Below are 22483 nucleotides of genomic sequence, written 5' to 3' on the forward strand. Positions count from 1 at the left end.
TTTACTCTTTAGTGGTTACTCTTTAGTCTTTAGTCCTTAGTCTTTAGTCTTTACTCTTTAGTCTTTAGTCCTTAGTCTTTAGTCCTTAGTCTTTACTCTTTAGTCCTTAGTCTTTAGTCCTTAGTCCTTAGTCTTTAGTCCTTTGTCTTTAGTCCTTACTCCTTAGTCTTTAGTCTTTAGTCTTTAGTCGTAGTTTACTGAAAGCTGGCAAATTAATCTCATCATAGTTTATTCAGAACTTGTGAAATACATTTAACGAGTTTTCTGAAGAGATTAAGAAGTTTTAAAGGTTCAAATAAAACCTTAAACTACAGCGGCTGTTTAACATGTACCTTAAATGAACCTCTATATTTTAATTAATAAACAATATATAAATAATAAAAGCTTAAAATGTATTAATTAAGAAAGGAGGAAACCCTTAAATAAACTTCAATAATTCAATCTATAATAAAAATACAGGAAACCCCTCATTCCTAATGTAAAACGACCTTTAATGGGTTCATCAGAGGTTTATGAGTTTTTAACGTGTTTTAGTGAACACACCTGAACACACCAGAACACACCGGAACACCCTTAAAAAGGAGACCTTAAAACCCCTTAAAGGTCCACATCAATGGGTAACCTTAAAGTTGTTTTGAATATTTTAATTTTCTGAACCATTTGAATAGCTCTAAAGCAAAAAGACCATGAAAATCAATCCGTTCAGGATGGTGTCTAAAGAGTGAACGCTGGCTCAGCTCCCGCTGTGACTTTTTAAAGATATTGTTTCTGTCTTATTAAGGTGGAAATCGATGCCGACCTCATGCCAACATTAATACCCCCCCCCCCCCCCCCCCTCCTCACTCCCAGCATGCCTTGCTGCAGCGGGGCGGTGGAGGAGATGGGTTGTGGGTATTTTGCCGAGGTTATCTCCTGGTTAATGTGACATGTCTGTCTGCGACCTTGCCGCTTGTTAACTGCCCGGATTATTATTGTGATAATGTGGCAATTAAAAAGGAGGGGGGGAGGGGGGGGGGCTTATGGTCCGAGAAGAAGACGGATGAGCCCAGATTACACGGCGGTGGGAGATGCATTAAGGTGGCCATCCATTCCCCCCCGCTGTCCTCCTCCAAAAGCTGCGGCTTATTGCCACCCGTCCTCATTGATATCCATTCCCAATCAATACTCCTCTGCTGCCGCGGACGCTGGGCGTAAATCAAAGCGGGACATCGGGGGGGGGGGGGGGGATGGCGGCTCCTAATGAGACGCCATAAGTCTGCAGGAAGTGTTGGACTGTCTTCATCAGGACGCCGCCGCTGAATGATAATGTTTATCTGCAGCTGAGAGAGAGAGAGAGAGGAGCGCTTCATTTATTCACCCACCTCAGAGATAGATGTGCATTTTATTACAACAGCTGAGTCTCACGTTTATTATCTCATGAGCTGTGATTTAAACCAAAGAAGTCACGCTCAGTTAAACCGGGAAGCCCTTTTGCAACTGCTGCTCACTTTAAATGTTAAAATCACTTTATTATCTTACACATGAAATACAATGATTCAGAGAATTATTGATAATAAACCTGAAGTATTTCATATGGAGCCTGAATCAGCAACTTGCATGTAGACACAGTTTATAAAACACAATATAATGCAGCTGTTAGCAGGTATAAGTACTTTTTGACGTGAATTTATTTCTTTGTATTTTTGAGTTTCGAGACATTGGTGTAATTTGAGCCAAACTGAGCCCGACTTCATGAACCTGCAGCCTTGTCTCTGATGTGGATCAGTGTCTCTGTTCCTCCACACTAATCTGTCTTTTCTGTTTTTATCTGCAGATTCTTCCTCAAGTTCTTCCTCAAGTGCAATCAGAACTGTTTGAAAAATGCAGGAAACCCGCGAGACATGAGGAGGTTCCAGGTAAGAGACACACCTGAGACTGGACTTCCTCTGAGGCTGGTCCAGATCTAAGTGACCCTGATGTGTGTGTGTGTGTGTGTGTGTGTGTGTGTGTGTGTGTGTGTGTGTGCAGGTGGTGGTCTCCACTACAGTCAACGTGGACGGCCATGTGCTCTCGGTGTCAGACAACATGTTTGTCCACAACAACTCCAAACATGGCCGCCGCGCCCGACGCCTGGACCCCTCTGAAGGTTAGACGTCGCTCTGAGAAGTTGAGACTTCTTTTCCCATAATGCAGCTGGGTTGTGTCTTTTACTAGAGTCTAGTTTTTTAGTTTTCAGCAACGGAAGACATTTAAGATTAAACTTTATATGTAAAATGAGTGTAATGACCCTTTAATAATCAGCTATCAGGGAAAACTTTTTGCAACAAGACACTCGTCATATTTGAGGTGCGTTTGATTCAGAATCTTTAATAAGTCAAAAGAAAAGTGGAAAATATCCAATGTCAAAGATGTCCAAAAACCAACCACAGTAACAGAAAAGTCAAACCGACGCTCAGTTCTTCCAGCGCTCCGCAGCGAGGCCCACATAAAGAACGCTTCACACGTATAAACTTCACACGGTGAAACTGGACTCTGGGAGCCGGAGCTTCGGCGGTAACATTTCCTTCTTCTTGAAGTTGTAAAAAGTTGAACAGCACTTTGTCCCCTCTCTAATAAAAACCCTCCGGAGCGATGACATAAGTCTCTCGTTGGATTCGGCCCACTCGGAGTGCCAGATGGGCGGGGCTTAGCCTGCCACCAGAACAAACGTTGGACGCTCAAACGTAGACTGAATTAATATGTTCCCTCTGAACCTCCGAGCGCTCGTTGTTTTGTCCTTTGTGAAAGAAAAGCCCCACCCATCTGGCACCTACAGGAGAGTAAAACAAACTTTATTTAAAAGCAATCAAGCATGAGCAGATCGATATAACGTCCAACTTTCCAAACCACCTCCCTCTGCAGTTTCCCCTCAGCTCGCTTTAAAGTTGAACACAAAAGTCTCTTGTTTGTTTCGTCGTACTTGGAACACCAGACGGGTGGAGTTTATGATATAGAGGCTTCAGTCTCAGGTGAGATGTCGGTCAGTGGAAAGTGGAACTAAACTCTTAAAAACATCCTGTGTGTGTCTAAAACTGTCAACTCTAATTGAGTCATCCTGTTTGGTAAACTCCGCCCGTCTGGCACTTCCAGAGCGTTAAAAGAAACGCTTAAAAATAGTTTAAATTAGTTTAAATCTAACATCAGCAAGTCAGATGATCTACTTCTGCAGTTTCTCTTGACTCAGGTCAAAGTTTGAGGTATTTTCAGGACAGCTGATGAAAATGGTTCGCTTGTTTTAACCTACCTGGGATGCCAGAGGGGCGGGGCTTACCATTTGAGGACAGTTCAAACTGAAAGTCACAGAAAAGTTGACAACATTGACTTTCACTTTGATATACTTCTGTCTGAAGTAGTTGTGATTTAATCCTGTGAGGTAAACCCCACCCCTCTGGGACATACAGTGGAATAAAACAAACATTTTGCCACCAGTCAGACATCAATGTGTCTTCCCTCTCTCACATCCCAAATGACTGCTTCTGCAGTTTCCCTTCGACTTGTTTTAAAGTTTGAAGCTTTTTCAGGAGAGACGGTGTTACTGGTTCGCTTGTTTTGACCTACTTTGAACACCAGCCGGGTGGGGCTTACCATGTCAGGGCAGCCACTAACATCTTAGAGACTTATACATTTCGGTCTGAACCTCCAGCCACTTGTCTTGTAGTCTTAGCCAAACACTTTCCACCCCTCTGGGACGTCCAACTGAGCAAAACAAGCCCTTAAAACGATTTGGTACCAAACATCAAACACCTCTTGTGTTCTCCATCTTTCACCGCCCAGAACCACCTCACTCTGCTGTCTCCTTCAACTAAAGAAAGTTTGGGGCTTTTCATGGAGAGATGGTGTAACTTGTTCGCTTGTTTTAACCTGCTGGGAACACCAGGCGGGTGGGGCTTACAATACCAGGGCATCGGAAAGTATCAGATGAAACCTTCAGTCACAGAAAAGTTAACGAAACAAACTCTTTGTTAACATCTGTCTTCTTGACACTCATCAGTTGTAGTCCTGTGAGGTAAACCCCACCCTTCTGGGACGTACAACAGAGTGAAACAAACCCTAGAACTATTTGCCACCAGTCAGACTTCAAAACCCCGTCGCGTCGCCTCCCAAACGAACCCCGCTGCAGCTTCCCTCGACTCCTTTAAAGTTTTGAGGCTTTTTTCCAGGAGCAGATGATGTAATTGTCTCGTTTGGTTTAACCTACTTGCAGCACCAGACGGGTGGTGTTTATCACAGGATAAGGTTGTTGATCAAAGAGTAAGCTGACCTCCTGTGATTGCCCAAACTCCTTTCTCCTTTCAAACCCCACCTGTCTGCCACGTCCAAAGGGATAAAACAAACGCTATTTGACACCGATGTGTCATTCACCGTTCTGGTTTCTCACCTGTGAGAACACCGTGAGACACGAAGCACTTCAACATTCATGTGGAGAAGCCTGTCCTCTCTGAGGGTCCCGTACTGTACGGTGTCCTGCAGGGGCCAACAAAAACAACAACGTGGCCCCGTTGTTTGCCAGACGGCCCCGTATCTCAGAGCTCCGGGGCCCTTTCATCTCATCCAAGACCGGGATGTTTCCAGAGCCGATAAAAAGCGCCCAACATCTGCTCCCGCCTTTTGTCACAGCAACCCTCAAACCCCCCCGGTGTCCTCGAGAAAAACTTTACACCGCCTGCTCCTCGCCTTTGTGCTACACCTCCCCAAACTCCCCCAAACACCCCCCCCCCCCCCCGGACTGTTTGTTTACTGCTGTGACAAAAGGGAGAAATTAATAAGGAGATGACAATCGACTCCTCGGGGCGGGAAAAGCCTCGACCCTTCTGGGTTTCCTTTCATCTGAAAAACTCTGAGTGACTTTGAAAAGTTGATGCTGGAACCAGACGGGGGGGGGGGGGGGGGGGGCAACAACAAGGACCCTTAACTTAAGATATCATCATGTGTTAAAGCTGCATTCTCTCTAGTGTCCACCAGGGGGCGACTCCTCTGGTTGTATAGAAGTCTAGTCTAAAATGACTCTACTTCTCTCTTGATTTATTCCCTCAGTAAACATTGTAAACATGAGTTTATGGTCTCAATCTCTAGTTTACAGTCTTCTTCAACACCGCATGATGTTCATTTAGTACATTATGCTCCATTTAGAGTCAAACAGACCAGAAAGCAGGGGATGATTTAGGGGCGGGGCAGAAACTTTTTGAGCCACCAACATTTTTAGAAGTAAATAACTCTCTAGGTCCAGCTAGAGGTGATCAACAGCAGCTTCAGTGTTTAATAAAGCCTCTGAATGCAGCTGTAGACCTGATCTCACAGTAAACTAAAGGAAACTCTGAGCTCTGACTGGAACATCAAATCACCCTCCGAATAAAAAGCTCTCTCGGTCCGGGAAAAGGTTGTAAACCTGACGGAGCCTCGGTCTGGTTTTCCTCCGTCAGCCTGTCTGACTTCGACTGGACATCAGTCTAGTCACCGCGGAGACTCCGTTGGTGTGGAGCCCCTTATTGATCGCCGTGCTATTGGAAAAACCAATCATTTTGCATGTGTTAGTGGAGGACTAAGAGACTGAGAGCCCTACGACACACACTACAGCGTTTACCAGAAGAGAAAAGTAGCGGATCCGCCCCGTGATCCGGATCTGCTCCCAAATAACGGGTTCCTCTCGGCCCAGGTTAAGGCCTGTCGTTACGTATTAATAATAATAATAATAATAATAATAATAATAATAATAATCACGCAAACTTTTCTAAAATGTTGCTCCAAAGTATTCCTCTCCAACTTCACAGTCTGACTTTTCCTGCTTAAAGTCACAATGACGAGCTTTGTTACAAAAATAAAACTCCAGCAAGACATTGAACTGATGAGACACAAGTAGTTTCAAAATAAAAGTGGTAATCTGATTTAAAATCCTGGCAGATGGAAAGAAAGATTTACCGAATTCTTTAAAGTGAAACAAACTCTTTTAGCTGTTAAACTTCTAAGTGTTATTTAATGTCAACCAATCAGAATTAGATCTGTTATCAACAAAACTCGTTTAGCTGAACTAAAAAGACGTAAAATAACTGTTATTTAATCATCTTTTAATGTGAAAATGTCTCATTTATTTGCACGTTTCCAGAGTCGATTTTTGCACGATGTCATTTCTCCGGCTGTGTTTCTAACTGTGTTGCTCATCCTGCTCATCTTGCTCGTGTTGCTCATCTTGCTCGTGTTGCTCATCTTGCTCGTGTTGCTCATCTTGCTCGTGTTGCTCATGTTGCTGTCGTGTGGCCTGTGTTTCCGAAGCAGCCACGCCCTGCATCAAAGCCATCAGCCCGAGCGAGGGCTGGACGACCGGCGGCGCCACCGTCATCCTCATCGGGGACAACTTCTTCGACGGGCTGCAGGTCGTCTTCGGCACCATGCTGGTCTGGAGCGAGGTGAGAGGGAGGAGACGGGGATTCTGTACGAGATGTTAGGAACATTTTGAATTCACGTCAGCTGTGAGCTCCGCTAGCTCAGATCATGGTGCTGCAATATTTGCATTTAATTTATCAAAACAGACGCAGCAAATTCACAGAAAAAAAGCCAAAGTCTGAGCAGCTGCAACATACTGTACATCACGCTCTCCATCTTATTCATCAACACACACACACACACACACACACACACACACACACACACACACACACACACACACACCTGCATCTGTATCCGTGTGCAGCTCCTCCAGGTCTGCATGCCCCCAAAAAATATGTAGATTTTTGTGAGCTGGCGTTGAGGTGCAGGAGGAGCTGTACGCATACGGTGCGCCATGAAATATTGAAGCAGGTCCAGAAGAGCAGAACACCTGGCGGTGTGTGAGGGGGGGGGGGGGGGGGGGGGTGGATGACGGAGATCTTGGCTTTGATCAGCGTCAGCAGACGGACTCCAAAGCCCAGAATCCCTCTGAACACTCAGACTCACGTGGCACGCTGACCCAGATTAGAGGAGGACAGTCGGACTGATCCTGCAGAAAGTTTGTTTCAGGAAGAAGAAGAAATGTAAAAGAATGTACATTTCTCCCGAGGCCCTATAACATAACGTGTTGTTAGTTATTGTTCCTTTCTGAACAGATCTGGTTTGTATCTTCTTTCTCTCCGTCTCCCAGCTGATCACGCCTCACGCCATCCGGGTCCAGACTCCCCCTCGTCACATCCCCGGGGTCGTGGAAGTCACGCTGTCCTACAAATCCAAACAGTTCTGCAAAGGAGCGCCGGGACGCTTCGTCTACACCGGTAAGAACCCGACGGGCATGTGGCGGTGTCTGGTGCGTGTGATGTCATTATCGGGGCGGTGACTCGAGGCTGCTGGTTCTACGTTTGTGACAAGAGCTCAACAATGTTTCAGCTGTTGTTGTCAGGAACGTTGTGGACTTCTGGTTCTCCAGAGGCTCAACTCACTCATCACAAACCAGACTGCTGTTTCAAAAGAGTCTGAGAACCGGTCGGTCACTAACCAAACTGTTCTGTATTAAAGAAAAAAGGTTTGAAGCAACTTTTCTCACCCAGAAGTTCCACCAAGACAAAGAGAAAAGTCTTGCTAGAGGGGTTTGTTATCACGTGAATGTTTAGAGGTTTATTGGTCTCCATCCTCAGCTCTTAAACTCTGATTTCCACCTTTAAATTTCCCCTTAAGCTGCATTGAAGTTACAAAGAAACACCTTCCTGAGTGCTTCTGCACCTCGGCGTCACATGGAAACATCCTACGTGTCAACCTGAAACTCTGAGACCTCCACTAGAATTTAAAGTAAAGTTCATCATGTTGGACCGACGCTTGAAGAAGAGCTTAAAGTTGAAGGTTTAAGCTTCTGAGACCAGGATCAGCTTTTGTTATTCTCAGTAAACATCTTCCTCCCGGTGTGTCAATCCTCCTCTTCTCTCTCCGACTCGTCCTTCAAGCCTCATTGTCAAACCGTCCTGTAGTCAAAGCCGTCCGGTCGACTTCCTTTATCTGTCTCTCTCTCTCTCTCTCTCTCTCTCTCTCTCTCTCTCTCTCTCTCTCTCTCTTTTTTCTTTTACTGTCCCGATTATTCCGTCAGAATATCCAGATGTCATTCAAAGTAGCAGAAAGGTCAGATGGAAGGCTGTTTAGTGCGATAAGTAAATGTCAGCGCGTCGTGTTCAGGCGTTCTGTTTAACACCGGTTTATCGCTGCTCTCGGGGTCTTTGTTGGAGGAAAGAGGGACGAGGCGAGACCCTCACAATGGACGGTCCGGCCGCCGCCGCCGCCGCCTCCTTTTGCAATGCTAATCTGTGATTCCATTTACAGATAGGACTGACAAGAGCTTCTTTTTTATTTGATGTGGAGGTGTGTTGTGAATGGAGCCTGTTGTTATCTCAGAGTCCTCCGTGAAACATGCAGCAGGAGTTTAGAGGAGCAGTCTCAGTCACACGTCACGTCTTCTGCAGACACACAGTGGAGGAATGACGTTTCCAGCAGCGCATTTCTTTAGGATCCCAGACGTCCTGCAAAATGTGGGAAACCTGGAATTCTCCAATGGAAAAATGTACCAAAAATGTTTCTGAAATGTGGAAATTAAATTAGTTGTTGCTGGTTTTCTAAAAACAATTAAGAAAAAAGGCCAAACGACTCAAAATTAAAATCTACACTTGAATCCTTCATGTGTAGATTTGAATGTATTCGTCCTTCCAGGCTTCCATAGCTTTGCTTTCGTTTCAGTTCATAATAGAACAGATATTTTATATCACATATGCATTTGAATCTCAGCGTTGTGACGTGTTCAATGCCCCACAGAAAAGAAACATTTATAAAATAATAACATCAGACGTGATGCTGTCATTGGCAGCAAGTTTCCACTAAAGAATATGTAGAATGATTATTATTTATTCATTTGAAATGTCGTTAGAAAATCTAATAAAGAAATAAGAAGATAACATTTAAATTAAAGAATAGATTGAAGATGCTGCTCATGATAATCACATCGTTATCAATATAAAACAATAGACGCTTCTATTTAAAATTACAATCATAGAAACATATTTTTATAGGATGAAAAGAGTGAAACATATAAATATTGATGAGACCAGCTCTTTAAGACACAACACATGATTTTAAAATGATCAGCAGTGCTCTGCCCCTTTAAGACACAGATGTGGTGTTTTTGTCGACATCAGCAAACACATTCCACAAATCGAATGAAGAAACGTGAACATCTGACTCCGGATTTGATTGATAGGAAACAACAAAGAAACTAAAACCGCGGCGTCCCTGAAGGCACCGTGCGTCTGAACCCCGACAGGTGGCGTGATGTCGTACAGTTTTCTTGTAACCCTCCCAAGTCTTCTTCTTCTTCTTCTTCTTCTTCTTCTTCTTCTTCTTCTTCTTCTTCTCCCCGCTCCTCCTGCCAGAGAAGGCGACCATATTGTGCGCACACACCGCACAGTTCACCGCTCGTCATCGTGCCAACAGCGCGTTGTGTTTCCATCAATGTGAAATGAGCGAGATGAGGATAATTGAAGAGGAAGAAGAAGAGAGGCTGATGTCATTTCCTTCAGGAGTTCCTCTGCTTCATCAGAGTCCAGGCTGTTCTATTTCAGTCCTGGTTTTATTATACTTATTATTACGAGAAGCATTTATTGTACAACAATAAATGACCCTTTTCTGGACTGGAGAATACAATGTAACATCTCGTTCTTCATTATTCTACTGTGACGCTGTCGGGTCGACCACTAAGTGAAAGTTTGAATCGTTTCATTCAAACTATTTCACAGAACATCAGTCCAAACAGCTTTACAATATTTTATAATATATAATAATACAATATATATATATATATATATATATATATATATATACATACATACACATATGTATATATATTTTATTGTTGTAGGGCTTTACTACTTCACCACTTCCTGTTTTGATGTCGGTAGATGTGATAGTTTGCAGAGGTTCTTGTTGAGGTTATAAGGACCTTAAAGAGTTTCCAGAGGTTCTTGTTGAGGTTATAAGGACCTTGAAGAGTTATTAAAGCTAATTGCAGGTTATTCAGGAGGTTGTAGGCACCTTGAATAGTTTCAAGTGGTCTTAATGAGGCGATGAGGACCTTAAGGAATTCGTAGGGGTCCTTCACAGGTTCCTTCACAGGTTCCTGTGGTCACTGAGGAAGTTGAAGGCCTTGAACTTTTTCCTGGGGTCTCTGTGTGTCTTAAGGAGGGAGCATGATGTGAGCATCAGCTCTGCTGCAGTGGTTACAAATCTCCCCCCGTCTCCTCCAGAGGAAATGCAGCCAAAGGTGAAGCGACGAGCAGTAAGATCCGAGTGTTTTCCCAGAATGCCTTGCTCTCTTCCTCTCTGTAGCTTAAAACAGCTTCAGGATTTGATCCGCCGGCTTCGCTCTGAAAAATTGGCCAAAGGCAAGAAAGCATCGGCAGAATGACAAGAAGGTAGAGAGGAGAGAGGGGAGAGGAGAAAGGAGAGAGGGGAGAGGAGAGAGGAGAGAGGGGAGAGAGGGGAGAGGAGAGAGGGGAGGGGAGAGAGGAGAGAGGGGAGAGGAGAGAGGAGAGAGGGGAGAGGAGAGAGGGGAGGGGAGAGAGGGGAGAGGAGAGAGGGGAGGGGAGAGAGGAGAGAGGGGAGAGGAGAGAGGAGAGGAGGGAGTAGAGTAGGGAGAGGAGAGAGGGGAGAGGGGAGAGGGGAGTGGGGAGTGGGGAGAGGAGAGAGGAGAGAGGAGAGAGGGGAGAGGAGAGAGGAGAGTGGGGAGAGGAGAGTGGGGAGAGGAGAGAGGAGAGAGGGGAGGGGAGAGGAGAGAGGGGAGAGGGGAGAGGGGAGAGGAGGAGAGGAGGAGCTGAGTTTTGTAGGTTTACATGTATTTATTTTGACTTGTGGTTTTGTAGTTTTTTAGTTCTGTTGTTCTTTATTGTGCAGGTTTGTAGTTTTTTCTTTGGTTCTGTAGTTCTCTTCTTCTTACAGTAGCTACGTTTGTATCTGTCTTTTAATTCTGTAGTCTAACGGTTCTAACGGTTCTCCAGGTTTGTAGTTTTTCGGCTGTGCAGGTTTCATCACCCTGCTGGTGTTGAGCGAGCCGGGCGGTGCTGCTGGGTCCACACCGCCAGCCTCAGAGCTTGTAATGCATGGATCAATGAGGCCTGCAGGGAGGAGGGAAGGTGGGGGGGTGGGGGGGGGGGGGGGGGGGGGGGGGGTATTGTGGGATCGATGGGTGCTGAGTTATTGCGGCGCTTGGCCACTGATTTTTAGAGAGCTGTGTTTTCCCAGGAAAGTCAATACCTCCAGGCTCCTCTCATTAATTTCAACCCCGAACACCTCCCCCCTCCTGCTGCAGCTGCACCGGGGGAGCTGCAGCCCCAGAGAGGGAGAACGGGGGGGGGGGGGGGGGGAGAGAGACAAACTGAGATGATGGAAGTCAGGGATTCAGATGACAAGAAGAGGAGGAGGAGGAGAGATGGAGGAGAGGATGAGATTAAAGTGAGATTCTTACAAAAGGAGAAAAGAGAGGAGGAGGAGGAGGAGGAGGAGAAAGAGGAGAGTGTTTACGAGGGAAGGAGAAGGAGGAGGAAAGACGATGTGGTTCCTGGTTTAGAAAACAGACAGAAGGGAAAATATTGATTCCTAATATGGAGATCATGTTTGCAGCAGATTATCGACGTGGACTCGTCTCTGTTCCCAGTCTGAGCCTCGCTGAGTTCATCGGTGTGAAACTTTTAACCGTTCAGTCAGCTGTTTGGTTCCTCTGCAGCGCCGCCGCATGTGTGTTCACTCGACTTTATTATGAATAATGTGGAGAACACGGAGCGCAAGTCCTCATAATTTACCCCAAAATGATGGTTCTGCTTCTCCCTGAAGGAGGCTCAGCTTTCACACTGTGTTCAAGAAGCACTGGTGTGTAGTGGGAGGGGGGAGGGTTCCTCTGGCAGGCCTCGACATGCCTGAACCCCCCCCCAGAGAGGAGGTGCGGCTGAACTGTGAGTCGGCGGTAAAGACGGATGACATCATGTCAGACGAGGATTCAAACAATGACACGATCACCATGGAAACAAGAACCTCCCTCACACTGTTGCTAAAAAGTTTCATTACACTCATGTGACAATTAATAATAATACAATTGATTCAGAGCATGAATTATGAATCTGAGGAATGACACCTGCTGGGACACACATTGACTAAAACCGACACAAAACTACTTAAAGGATGCAAAACGATCACAAAGAGACTCTAAAGTACCTCAAAGAGACTCAAAATGACCACAAAGAGACTCAAAACGAACTCAAAGAGACTCAAAATGACCACAAAGAGACTCAAAACGAACTCAAAGAGACTCAAAACGACCACAAAGAGACTCAAAATGACTACAAAGAGACTCTAAAGTACCTCAAAGAGACTCAAAACGACCACAAAGAGACTCAAAACGACCACAAAGAGACTCAAAATGACTACAAAGAGACTCAAAACGACCACAAAGAGACTCAAAATGACTACAAAGAGACTCTAAAGTACCTCAAAGAGACTCAAAACGACCACAAAGAGACTTAAAACTACCTCAAAGAGACTTAAAACGAACTCAAAGAGACTCAAAACGACCACAAAGAGACTCAAAACGACCTCAAAGAGACTCAAAACGACCACAAAGAGACTCAAAACGACCACAAAGAGACTCAAAACGAACTCAAAGAGACTCAGAACGACCACAAAGAGACTCAAAATGACTACAAAGAGACTCTAAACGACCACAAAGAGACTTAAAACTACCTCAAAGAGACTCAAAACAAACTCAAAGAGACTCAAAACGAACTCAAAGAGACTCAAAACGACCACAAAGAGACTCAAAATGACTACAAAGAGAGTCTAAAGTACCTCAAAGAGACTCAAAACTACCACAAAGAGACTCAAAACGTCCACAAAGAGACTTAAAATTACTAAAAGTGATGCAAAACAGCCAAAAAAACACGCAAAATTACAAAAAAAGACATGCATTTAATAAAAGTGATGAAAACTGGCTTCAAAGAGACAAAAATTACCCTAAAAAGACGCTAAATGACAAAAAATATGCAAAATTACCACAAAACAACAACAAAAAAAAAAAAAAGCGTAATGGAACGCCCATATAATGACAAAAAACAACGCAAAATGACTAAAAGCTTGGCAAAACAACCACAAAGATCCTCAAAACGACACAAAGACGCAGCAAAGACAGCAAAAAGAGCAAAACGTCCACAAAGAGAAACCACAGAGAAGCTCTGATGGAGGTCCAGAACGTTCCGTCTTTACTCGTTTTGTTGTTCTCTGAGACTCTGTGTCACGTCTCCACGGTAACGGATTAAATCAGATGATGTCGTTGTTTTGTGTTGCATTGTGGGTGTTCAGCTCCCTCTGGGACGGTCACTGAGATTAAGGAGCTCTGCAAATAAACTCGACTCCTCTCCGACGCCTAAACGTTTGGATGAAAGAACCAAAGTGGATTCAGTGTTTGGTCTTTGGGGGGAAAAGCTCAGATTTTCTGCTGATTTGACGCTTAGTTTCCTCTCGTTATCCCCCTCTTCCTCCTCTTCCTCCGTCCTCTTCAGTGTTATCATATCATATAGATTCAGAAAGGAGCAGAATTACCACAATTTGATGCAAAATCACAGCTTTAATTACTATAAATTGAGCAGAAAGATGTTAAATACGACCGTGAAGAGGCTCAGAACAGCTCAAAATGACACGTTGTTGTTAATTCATACAAACAGTGTAACTGTTAGGAACACATTTCATGTTTCACTGCTCGGCCTCCTTGCCGTCAGGAAATACAATGAAGCACTCTGTACGTTTTGTTCCTCTCACACACACACACACACACACACACACACACACACACACACACACACACACACACACATGGAAGGCATTAGCAGATTGTTCCATAAAGGTCTGCTAAAGGTCTTGTGAACATGAAACTGAAACACTGAAAGTTAAACCTCCCATTCTGAGCCGCTGTAAAGATTTCTGGAGGAGAAGAAGAAGGCCCCCCCCCCCCCCCCCCCCCCCTCATGTGAAGCAGCCTTCACTAATTGACTTCTGAATTTTTATTGTTTAATTACTGTCACGGTAACACATGGAGGCAATTATGTGTAACTGTCTGCGGATCAGATTCTGTACCTTCAGAGAGGAAACAAAGAAACACTCATCGTGTTTGGTTCTTTAACGGTTCTTTAACGGTTCTTTAACGATGACCGAGAACGTTTCAAACGTTTTGTTGGGTTTAATAAATGACACGTTTCAGCCTGATAAACTCCTATATGTGAGTTTTTTCGTTTGGCTCTGAAACAACAACGTGTTCATTGTTCAGGTGCGTTTCCAGATGTGTCATGTTTTCATACAGAGGTGCTGATGGGAGGCTGTTCATTTATTTCCTTCCTTTTAGTCATTTGTGCCTTTAAATAACTTCACGCTCCAGACGTTAATATCTGTATGAAGCAAAGTAGAGTTTTAGGCCCAAAATGAGCAGAAAACACAGTTGTTTTTTGCATAATTGTTGCTTATTTAAAGGATATTTAATATGATTTCATATCAGCACCGACACACGGAGGAGATTCTCCTCAACACACATTGATTCATTTGTTCTTTTTGGTGCAATTTTTCATATTTTGAACTTCTTTTATTGTAAAATCAGAGACACAAATTATTATTAAAGTATTTAGAAGTATTAAAACTGGGTTTAAATAATTAACACAGAAGGTTTATTTAGGCAGCTGAACAAAACAATACAAAACCCAGGAAACAGATTGAATCCAAACTGATAAATCATGTTTTAGGTTTCTCACCTTTTATATTTCTTATATTTCTTATATTATGATGTCAAAACGTTGTGTTGAAAACTCACATCTGAACATCTGAACATCTGAACATCTGAACATCTGTACATCTGAACATCTGAACATCTGAACATCTGAACATCTGTACATCTGAACATCTGAACATCTGAACATCTGAACATCCGAACATCTGTACATCTGAACATCTGAACATCTGAACATCCGAACATATGTACATCCGAACATCTGAACATCCGTACATCCGAACATCCGAACATCTGAACATCTGAACATCTGTACATCCGTACATCCGTACATCTGAACATCTGAACATCTGAACATCTGAACATCTGAACATCTGTACATCTGTACACGTGTTTTAAAGAAAACTTTATTTTGAAGTATCACCTGTGACTTTAAAGCGTCACACCTTTAACACACAGACGCCTCGCAGCACGTCAGCGTGTTCACAGCAGCAGAGACTCAGAGACACTTGATCAATCAATGGAGTCACTAACACCCCCCCCCCTCCTCCAACCGTCTCTGCTGCAATCGATGCTCATAGAAATTTCATGAACTTTAAACTGTGATTGACAGGCAGCTCTGAAGCCTTAAAGGTTTCAAAGGTTTCATAATACATACATATATTAGCCTATATATGCATTAATGTATTTATTTTAGTGACTCCAAAAGACAAAAATGATCAGAAAGAAACTGTATACGACCACAAAAGGACGCAGAAATACAAAAACACTGTGAAAAACATCCACCGTAGGAAACAAAATGACCACAGAGATGCAAAACTATCGCACAACAAAATGCCAAAGGACACAATCGAGTTTCTCTTTCAGTGAAACAGTCACAGCGTTGATAGTGTAGATTCTGTTCTTCTCGGAGCAGGTGATAAACATCAGGAGCCACTGTCACGCGACAGAACGTTTCATATTCTGAGGTGATCCGGGTTCTTCTCGCTGACCCGCGGTGACCTCGGCTCAACCTGCCGCGCGACGCGTTTCTGTTATAGCGTCTTCTGATCTCTCGTGTCGTCTTTTAATAGACAGCAGAAGTGTGCTCTCTGCCGGGGGACTCCCTCGACTCCCTCGGCAGAGACGAGCCACATTTCATATATCAAAGAGCACGGCGGCACCGCTCCACTTAGGAGGACGGGGGACTTGTGGGGGAACTAATGTCGGGTAATTAGCTGTTTCTGCAGGGGCACTTTTTGGGCCGCGACTCCAGAAAAAAAATGTGCTACTCAGGTGGGGGGGCCTATTTCTTTGAGGCACTCTCTCCGTGTCTAATCAGGAGGAGGTAATTGTTCTCTGATTAACACGCTGGATCTGGGCGGATGTTTCGCTCTAATCACTGAGGCGGTTGCGTCAGTCGGCGGCTCTCGGAGGAGGAAGCAGAAGGGGAGTGGGTGGTTCTTCTGTCGCTCCGGTTCCCCGGGAGCCGCAAGACGCTCGTCCGGGTTTACGGCCGTTCAGAGCAGAGCTGAGTGACGGAGGAATCAGGTCTGGTTGAGACGCAATTAAGTTCCTCCAAACAGAAAAGGTTGTTGTTATTATTATTATTAATTAATACATTCTGTGTAAGTCGTTGTTATGAATGCTTAAAATCATTCATAACAATTTGGACAGACACCTGACACTCTGCATCTTTACTAGAAAACCAGTATTAGAACGCCTTAAACCTGCATTCTCTCTAGTGTCCACCAGGGGGCGACTCCTCTGGTTGTATAGAAGTCTAGTCTAAAATGACTCTACTTCTCTCTTGATTTATTCCCTCAGTAAACATTGTAAACATGAGTTTATGGTCTCAATCTCTAGTTTACAGTCTTCTTCAATACAGCATGATGTTCATTTAGTACATTATGCTCCATTTAGAGTCAAACACACCATAAAGCAGGGGATGCTTTAGGGGCGGGGCTACACAGTGATTGACAGGTCTCTACCAGAGACGTATACGGCGTCTCTACGTCTGCATTCCAAATATGGTAAATCCTGTTTATCAGTTGCAAAACAACAACAACAGGGCTTCAAAACGTCAGTCCACAAACCAATGGTTCTTTAAATCTGAGCTTTGTGATGAAGCTAGCGATACATCTGCTGTTAACAAACCAAACGTAGCGTCCCTGTCTGTTGTTGTTGTTGTTGTTTGTGTCGGCCTCCTCTCTCTGATGACCCGAGTGATGAATTGAAAGTTGGGAGGAATAAAACAGCGGATCAATACGCCGGTGAAAGGATGCATCCAGGGTGTTATGGCTGCTTGTCAACAGCCTCGGCCTGCAGCTGACGCCAGTTGGCCACTTGACAAGCAGGAAAACAAATCAGCCCGTCCACTTAAGGCTCAGCATGTAGCTGTCTGTCAACACCCTCCCCCCCCCCATCCTCCCCCATCCTCACCCCTACAAGCCCCGAAGGAAGTGAGGCATCATCAGCGGTGGCGATCTTTGGGCAGCGAGGCCAAACGGCGCTCCGACCCGGCATCAATCATACAGCCGGGGGGGAGAAAAGATGGGAAATTGCAGCACGCGGGATGGAGACGCGTCGGGGGAGTCGCCTCTCGAGCCGCCCGCTTCATGCGGAGAACACGGGAGTCTATTTGAGATGATAAGTGTAATACAGGAGGAAGCCACGCAGAGCTGCTGCAGATAAAAGTCAAATCTATGCGGCTCATCGGGGACATGACTGCGCCTTCGACAAGGCCATCACCGCCAAACAATAAACAAAGGTAAAGGTGAGCGGGGATCCCCCCCCCCCCCCTCCCAAAGTGCATATTTCATCTCCGGCTGGGTAAATATGTACAACCAGATTCCCACTCAGAGAGGCCCGGCGGCCGGTGAGAAAGCAGCAAATGAAAAATAGCGAGCGATAAATAAATGTAAACAGTTGCGAGGAGGAGGATGTAAACAGAGGCTTAGTGGATGTATACATGCTCCTCTGAAGCATGGAGGGCCCAAGGAATTGTGGGAGCCCGACGTGTGAGCGTCGGGGTAATGAGCCTGCAGAGATGTTCCAGTAATCCAGCGTCCTCCCTCCAGACCTCTGATCTGGTATCAGCCGACGCACAAATGCATCACGGACTGAGGAAGAGGAAGAGGAAGGTTTAACCCTCACTTCATCTCTGGTTCTCTCGTCAGGACAGGAAACAAAAGGAGACAGAAACACTTGAAATGTTAAGGGAACAATATCATTTCTACTATATCAAGATTTTTTATGCACCAAATTAATTTCTGAGATTGGTGAGCAGCTGCCACAGGGACCACGAGGAGCTCCAGGCCCGACTGTGTGTCGACTGCTTTGTGCTAATTTAATTTAAAATGTGTTGAAATGACAAGCAGCTTCAGGGAGGTGCTGCTCGGTCTTTAGGGCCCCGTACTGGAAGAGGGACCCTGTGTCAAAAAAGTCTTTTTTTGGCGATCTTATAGATTTTCATTTCAGTAAATGTTAAGTCACCATCTCTACTGAAGGAGGTAAAGCCATTTAGATTGAGCTTATAGCCCACTGATGAAGTCATCTATATATTAACAGTATTACTATCGTGGTGTCCGCAGCGTCGTTCCTGGAAGTTAAAAAATCAGAGAATGATTTAAGAGGACCTAGTATTGAACCTTGTGGGACACCATTTCCTTCTTTTTTGAAGCCATTGGGGACAACTGTTGTCCCACAATGCAGTGCGTCTCAGAGATAGAACAGCTGCTCACAGCTGGAATCACTCAGAAGATTCAGCAGTGAAGTGAAGAATCTTTGGGGAGATTTCACACTTAAAGTTATCTGTTGTTCTTGAAAACTAAAAGCCAAAGCAAACACTGTCAACGTGTGTATTATGTGTGTTTTATAGTATTGGGACACAGTAAAGATGAACATTACACTGATCCTTCAGGGTCCTGGGTTTCAGGGTATCTGGGTTCAGGTCCAGACGTGTTGCTGGGTTCAGGTCTGTGTCGTCTCACCGTGACACTCTGATGACGTTGCTGTTGTTGCTGCTGTGACCCCGACTACACCTCTCACACCTCCGGGGTGAGACCAAAGAGTTTGTGTGTTGAGGGAAGCCAGGCGTTACCATGGGAACAGGCTGTGATTGGTCAACGAGGCCTTTTGTTAATGGGTCTGGACAGCAAAGCCTCCTGGGAAAGTGGGCCGAGCTGTGGGTCTGTGTGAACAGTGTTAACACGCTTTTATTTTGAAACAAGAGTTCGATCTTTTATTTTGAAACAAGAGTTAGATCTTTTATTTTGAAACAAGAGTTAAATCTGAATACAAATATGAGACAAAATATGATACTTTGTACTTTGTACTGATTTTACAAACCTCTTTACTTTATTACTGCAAGGACTACTGTTACTGTAAGTAATACTATTACTGTAAGTAGGCCTACTACTGCAAGTACTACTATTTCTACAAGTACAACTGTTACTGCAAGTACTACTGTTACTGCAAGTACTACTGTTACTGCGAGATCTACTGTTACTGTAAGTAATACTATTACTGTAAGTAGGCCTTCTACTGCAAGTACTACTATTTCTACAAGTACAACTGTTACTGCAGTACGTATATTACTGTAACTGGTACTAGTATGTAAACCCACTGCTCTCTCAGTACTATACATTCTTCTGTAGTACTTCCTCTGCTGTCTTTACAGTTTTATATAAACTGAATTCTCTACTCATATTATTCCCTTTTACTGTCCTGTCATCGTCTCATTTTATACTGCCTCCTGGTTTGATTTTACAGTATGTAAAAGTACATTTTATAATCATATACATATTATATATATATATATATATATTATATATATATATATATATATATATATATATATATACATATATATTTGACTGTTAAAGCTCCTCTTAAGAGTGTCTGTTGTGATTATTTGAACGTCATTAATGAAGCAGGACGTCCCGCCCATCAGTCAGTCTGCAGATGTTCACAGGGTTTTAGTGTCTGCAGGAAGTGAACGCCTCATAAATGTGTAAATATTCACAGCTCTGACCTGCTGTTCGCTGCGTCTGCTCGTCTCCTCTGATGCTGCAAATCTGCCGTCAAGAAATTAGTTTAACACGTAACCTCGCCTCCCCTTTCTTCTCCCGTCTCTCCCCCTCCTCTCCCTCTCCTCAGTCACTTAGTCGCCTAATAACAGAGCGCTCCGATCAGCAGGACGCCAACCAACCGTTTGATCACTTTCACAGAGAGAGAGAGAGAGAGAGAGAGAGAGAGAGAGAGAGAGAGAACAAACGGGGGGAGAGAGAGAGCGATAAATACTTGATTAAACGTATAAAGAATCCCCCTCCTCTCCTCTCACCTCTGAATTATCTCCCTCTCCTCCTTTTCTGATTTATAAAAAAACATCAGACAGCAGGAGAAAACATCGGCTGCACAGGAAAAAAGACAGAGAGAAGAGAGAGAGAGAGAGAGAGAGAGAGAGAGAGAGAGAGAGAGAGAGAGAGAGAGAGAGAGAGAGAGAGAGAAAAATCAATACAAATTACGATGGAGAAAGTGGCACTGATGCCTGGAATTGCAGCATATGTTTACACTAAATCAGGCAATCTGTCTTCATATGGGCGGTGTAATGCGTGGGGGGGGGCAGTGGCGGTGGTGGGGGGGGGGTCAGGGTTCGCGCTGCCAGCCGCCGCTCTCCAATTACTCGGGCTCTTTGCAGGGAGGCAGCCGGTATCGATTGGCTGCGAGGCAGTACCGGGGCCCTGCAGGCAGCCAATGGGGCGCTCGGGTCAAAGAGCGGCGATATTTTAATAAGAGGAAGTAATGGGGGGGAGGGGGGGGGGGGCTGTCCAGAGGTTCATTAAAAGCCTCTGTCTTTGTTTCCCATGATGATGACGACGGACAGAAGAGATCAAACCACCCTCGGTTTTTGTTTTTTTAATTCAGGAGGTCGTTGGTTCGAATCCCAGCAGGATGCAGGAACACATGAACCGCAGAGCGTGTGAACGATTCTAAAATATCACGGCCCAATTTGGGTCTAAATGTAGTTTAGTTGAAAAGAACATGGCGTCTTCCCTTAGAGAGACACAACTGCTTAGACGTTGTGTAGTAACAGCAAACATAGAACTAAGTTACATTAGTAACCTTCATTCTTAAGAAGTCCAGATTCTTCCACAACATCCAGTACTGTAGTGGGTCCTTCAGGACCAGTTTGTGGACGGGTCTGTAGTCCTTCAGGAGACCAGGAGACATGTCCACTCTCAGACCTGCAGAGTGAGTCCTCATTACCCATGAATAACAGTGTGTCACTTTCTCCAGCTTACATTTATCTCTCCGTCGGTCTGGAGATCAAACCAGCGCTCTCGTTTTCTTTAAATCTTTTGAGCAGGACTCTGAGGTCTGATCGCTGTTAGTCTGAAGTCCTGCTGGGGTCTTGAGACGGATCTTCTCCTATTTGTCTTCATAATGTGTACAGCGTCCTCCTGAGGGACAATAAAGTAGAAACATAGGGTTTTATATGTACATGCTGTTTCCTCCTGAAGATGAACAGCTGAACATCACAGATCTCTCTCTGACTGTAAATGGATTTTTTTTTCCCATAGTGCCTTTCACTTGTTGTCATAAGTTAGGACCTATGTGTACGCGGCGTCAGGGGAGGCCATCCGGGTTTTTTCCCGGGGACTCGAGCGCTGATTGCCGCTCTGCATCGTGTCACTCAGCCTCTGCTGCTCTGCATCGGCCCCGAAAAAAACACAGTCTCTTCAGAGGGATCCGACAATGAAATCCCTTCTTTCATTTGGCGTTTGGAGGTAATAGATTCACTCTCCGCTTCCCCTCCGACATGTCACCCTTCAGATACCATCCCCACCCAGTCGCAGCCTGAAAAGACACCCCCCCCCACCCCCCCCTTTCTCCTCCGCCGCCGCTCGAAACGCGCTCTGACAAATTTGATTTAGCAGCTCGCGGTCGCTCCATTCCCGGGGAAAAAGAAAACAAATATTGTTATAATGGTAATAACATCTATTTGGGAGCGCCGGGCGAACAAACGGCGGCGGGGCCCCTTTGAAGGAGAGACCCCCTCTGCCGTACACACACACCCATACACACACATACACACACACACACATATATATAGAGCGCTGCCTTATTCTTATTCATGAAAGCCGCGGTTATGCATATTAGCGCAAACTAGCTATTCTACTCACCGGCATTTGGTGTGTCAATCATCCTTACAGAGTACAAGAGCCAACGGTGACAAAAGCCGAGTGGGCAAGATCGGCTGACAAATTGTCCCCAAAGTCAAATTTGACAGCCTTTTTATGATTAATGGACTTGATTATGGAGAAGTATCTCCCCCGAACTCATTTCCGGGTGTTTCTCTCCAACGTATGGAGAAGAAGGAAGGAGGAGGAGGAGGAAGAGGAGGATGGAGGAGGAGGAAGGCAGGTTGTTTAGCGGAGGGAGAAAAGAAAGAAAGGGAAGGTTGGATTGAATTAGTGGTGAAAAAGGCAGAGAGAGGACAGATGGAGTGTGAGGTCTCACACTTAATAAACAGCAGGGAGATAAGAGAGAGAGAGAGAGAGAGAGAGATCAGCTGTCCCTCTGTCTCTCTCTGTCTCTCTCTCTGTCTCTCTCTCTCTGTCTCTCTCTGTCTCTCTGTCTGTCTCTCTCTCTGTCTGTCTCTCTCTGTCTCTCTCTCTCTCTCTCTCTCTCTCTCTCTCTCTCTCTCTCTTAGTGTTCACTGTTAATAAG

At 44.8% G+C, this 22483-nt stretch overlaps 1 protein-coding gene across 1 annotated transcript in view; it reads left to right on the forward strand.

Annotated features, from left to right (window-relative positions):
- Window positions 1-850: 850 nt before the first annotated feature.
- Window positions 851-22483, forward strand: part of LOC137875798 (transcription factor COE3-like) — a 45342-nt gene continuing 23709 nt past the window's right edge. The window contains exons 1-5 of the mRNA XM_068715308.1: window positions 851-891; window positions 1814-1895; window positions 2008-2125; window positions 6286-6419; window positions 7130-7256. Of these exons, the coding sequence (XP_068571409.1) occupies window positions 851-891; window positions 1814-1895; window positions 2008-2125; window positions 6286-6419; window positions 7130-7256 (502 nt within the window). The remainder of the gene's footprint in view (window positions 892-1813; window positions 1896-2007; window positions 2126-6285; window positions 6420-7129; window positions 7257-22483) is intronic.

This window comes from Cebidichthys violaceus, unplaced genomic scaffold, assembly GCF_023349555.1.
Source record: "Cebidichthys violaceus isolate CVI_PGR_0920_01 unplaced genomic scaffold, fCebVio1.0.p SCAF_2, whole genome shotgun sequence".
Lineage (NCBI taxonomy): Eukaryota > Metazoa > Chordata > Actinopteri > Perciformes > Stichaeidae > Cebidichthys > Cebidichthys violaceus.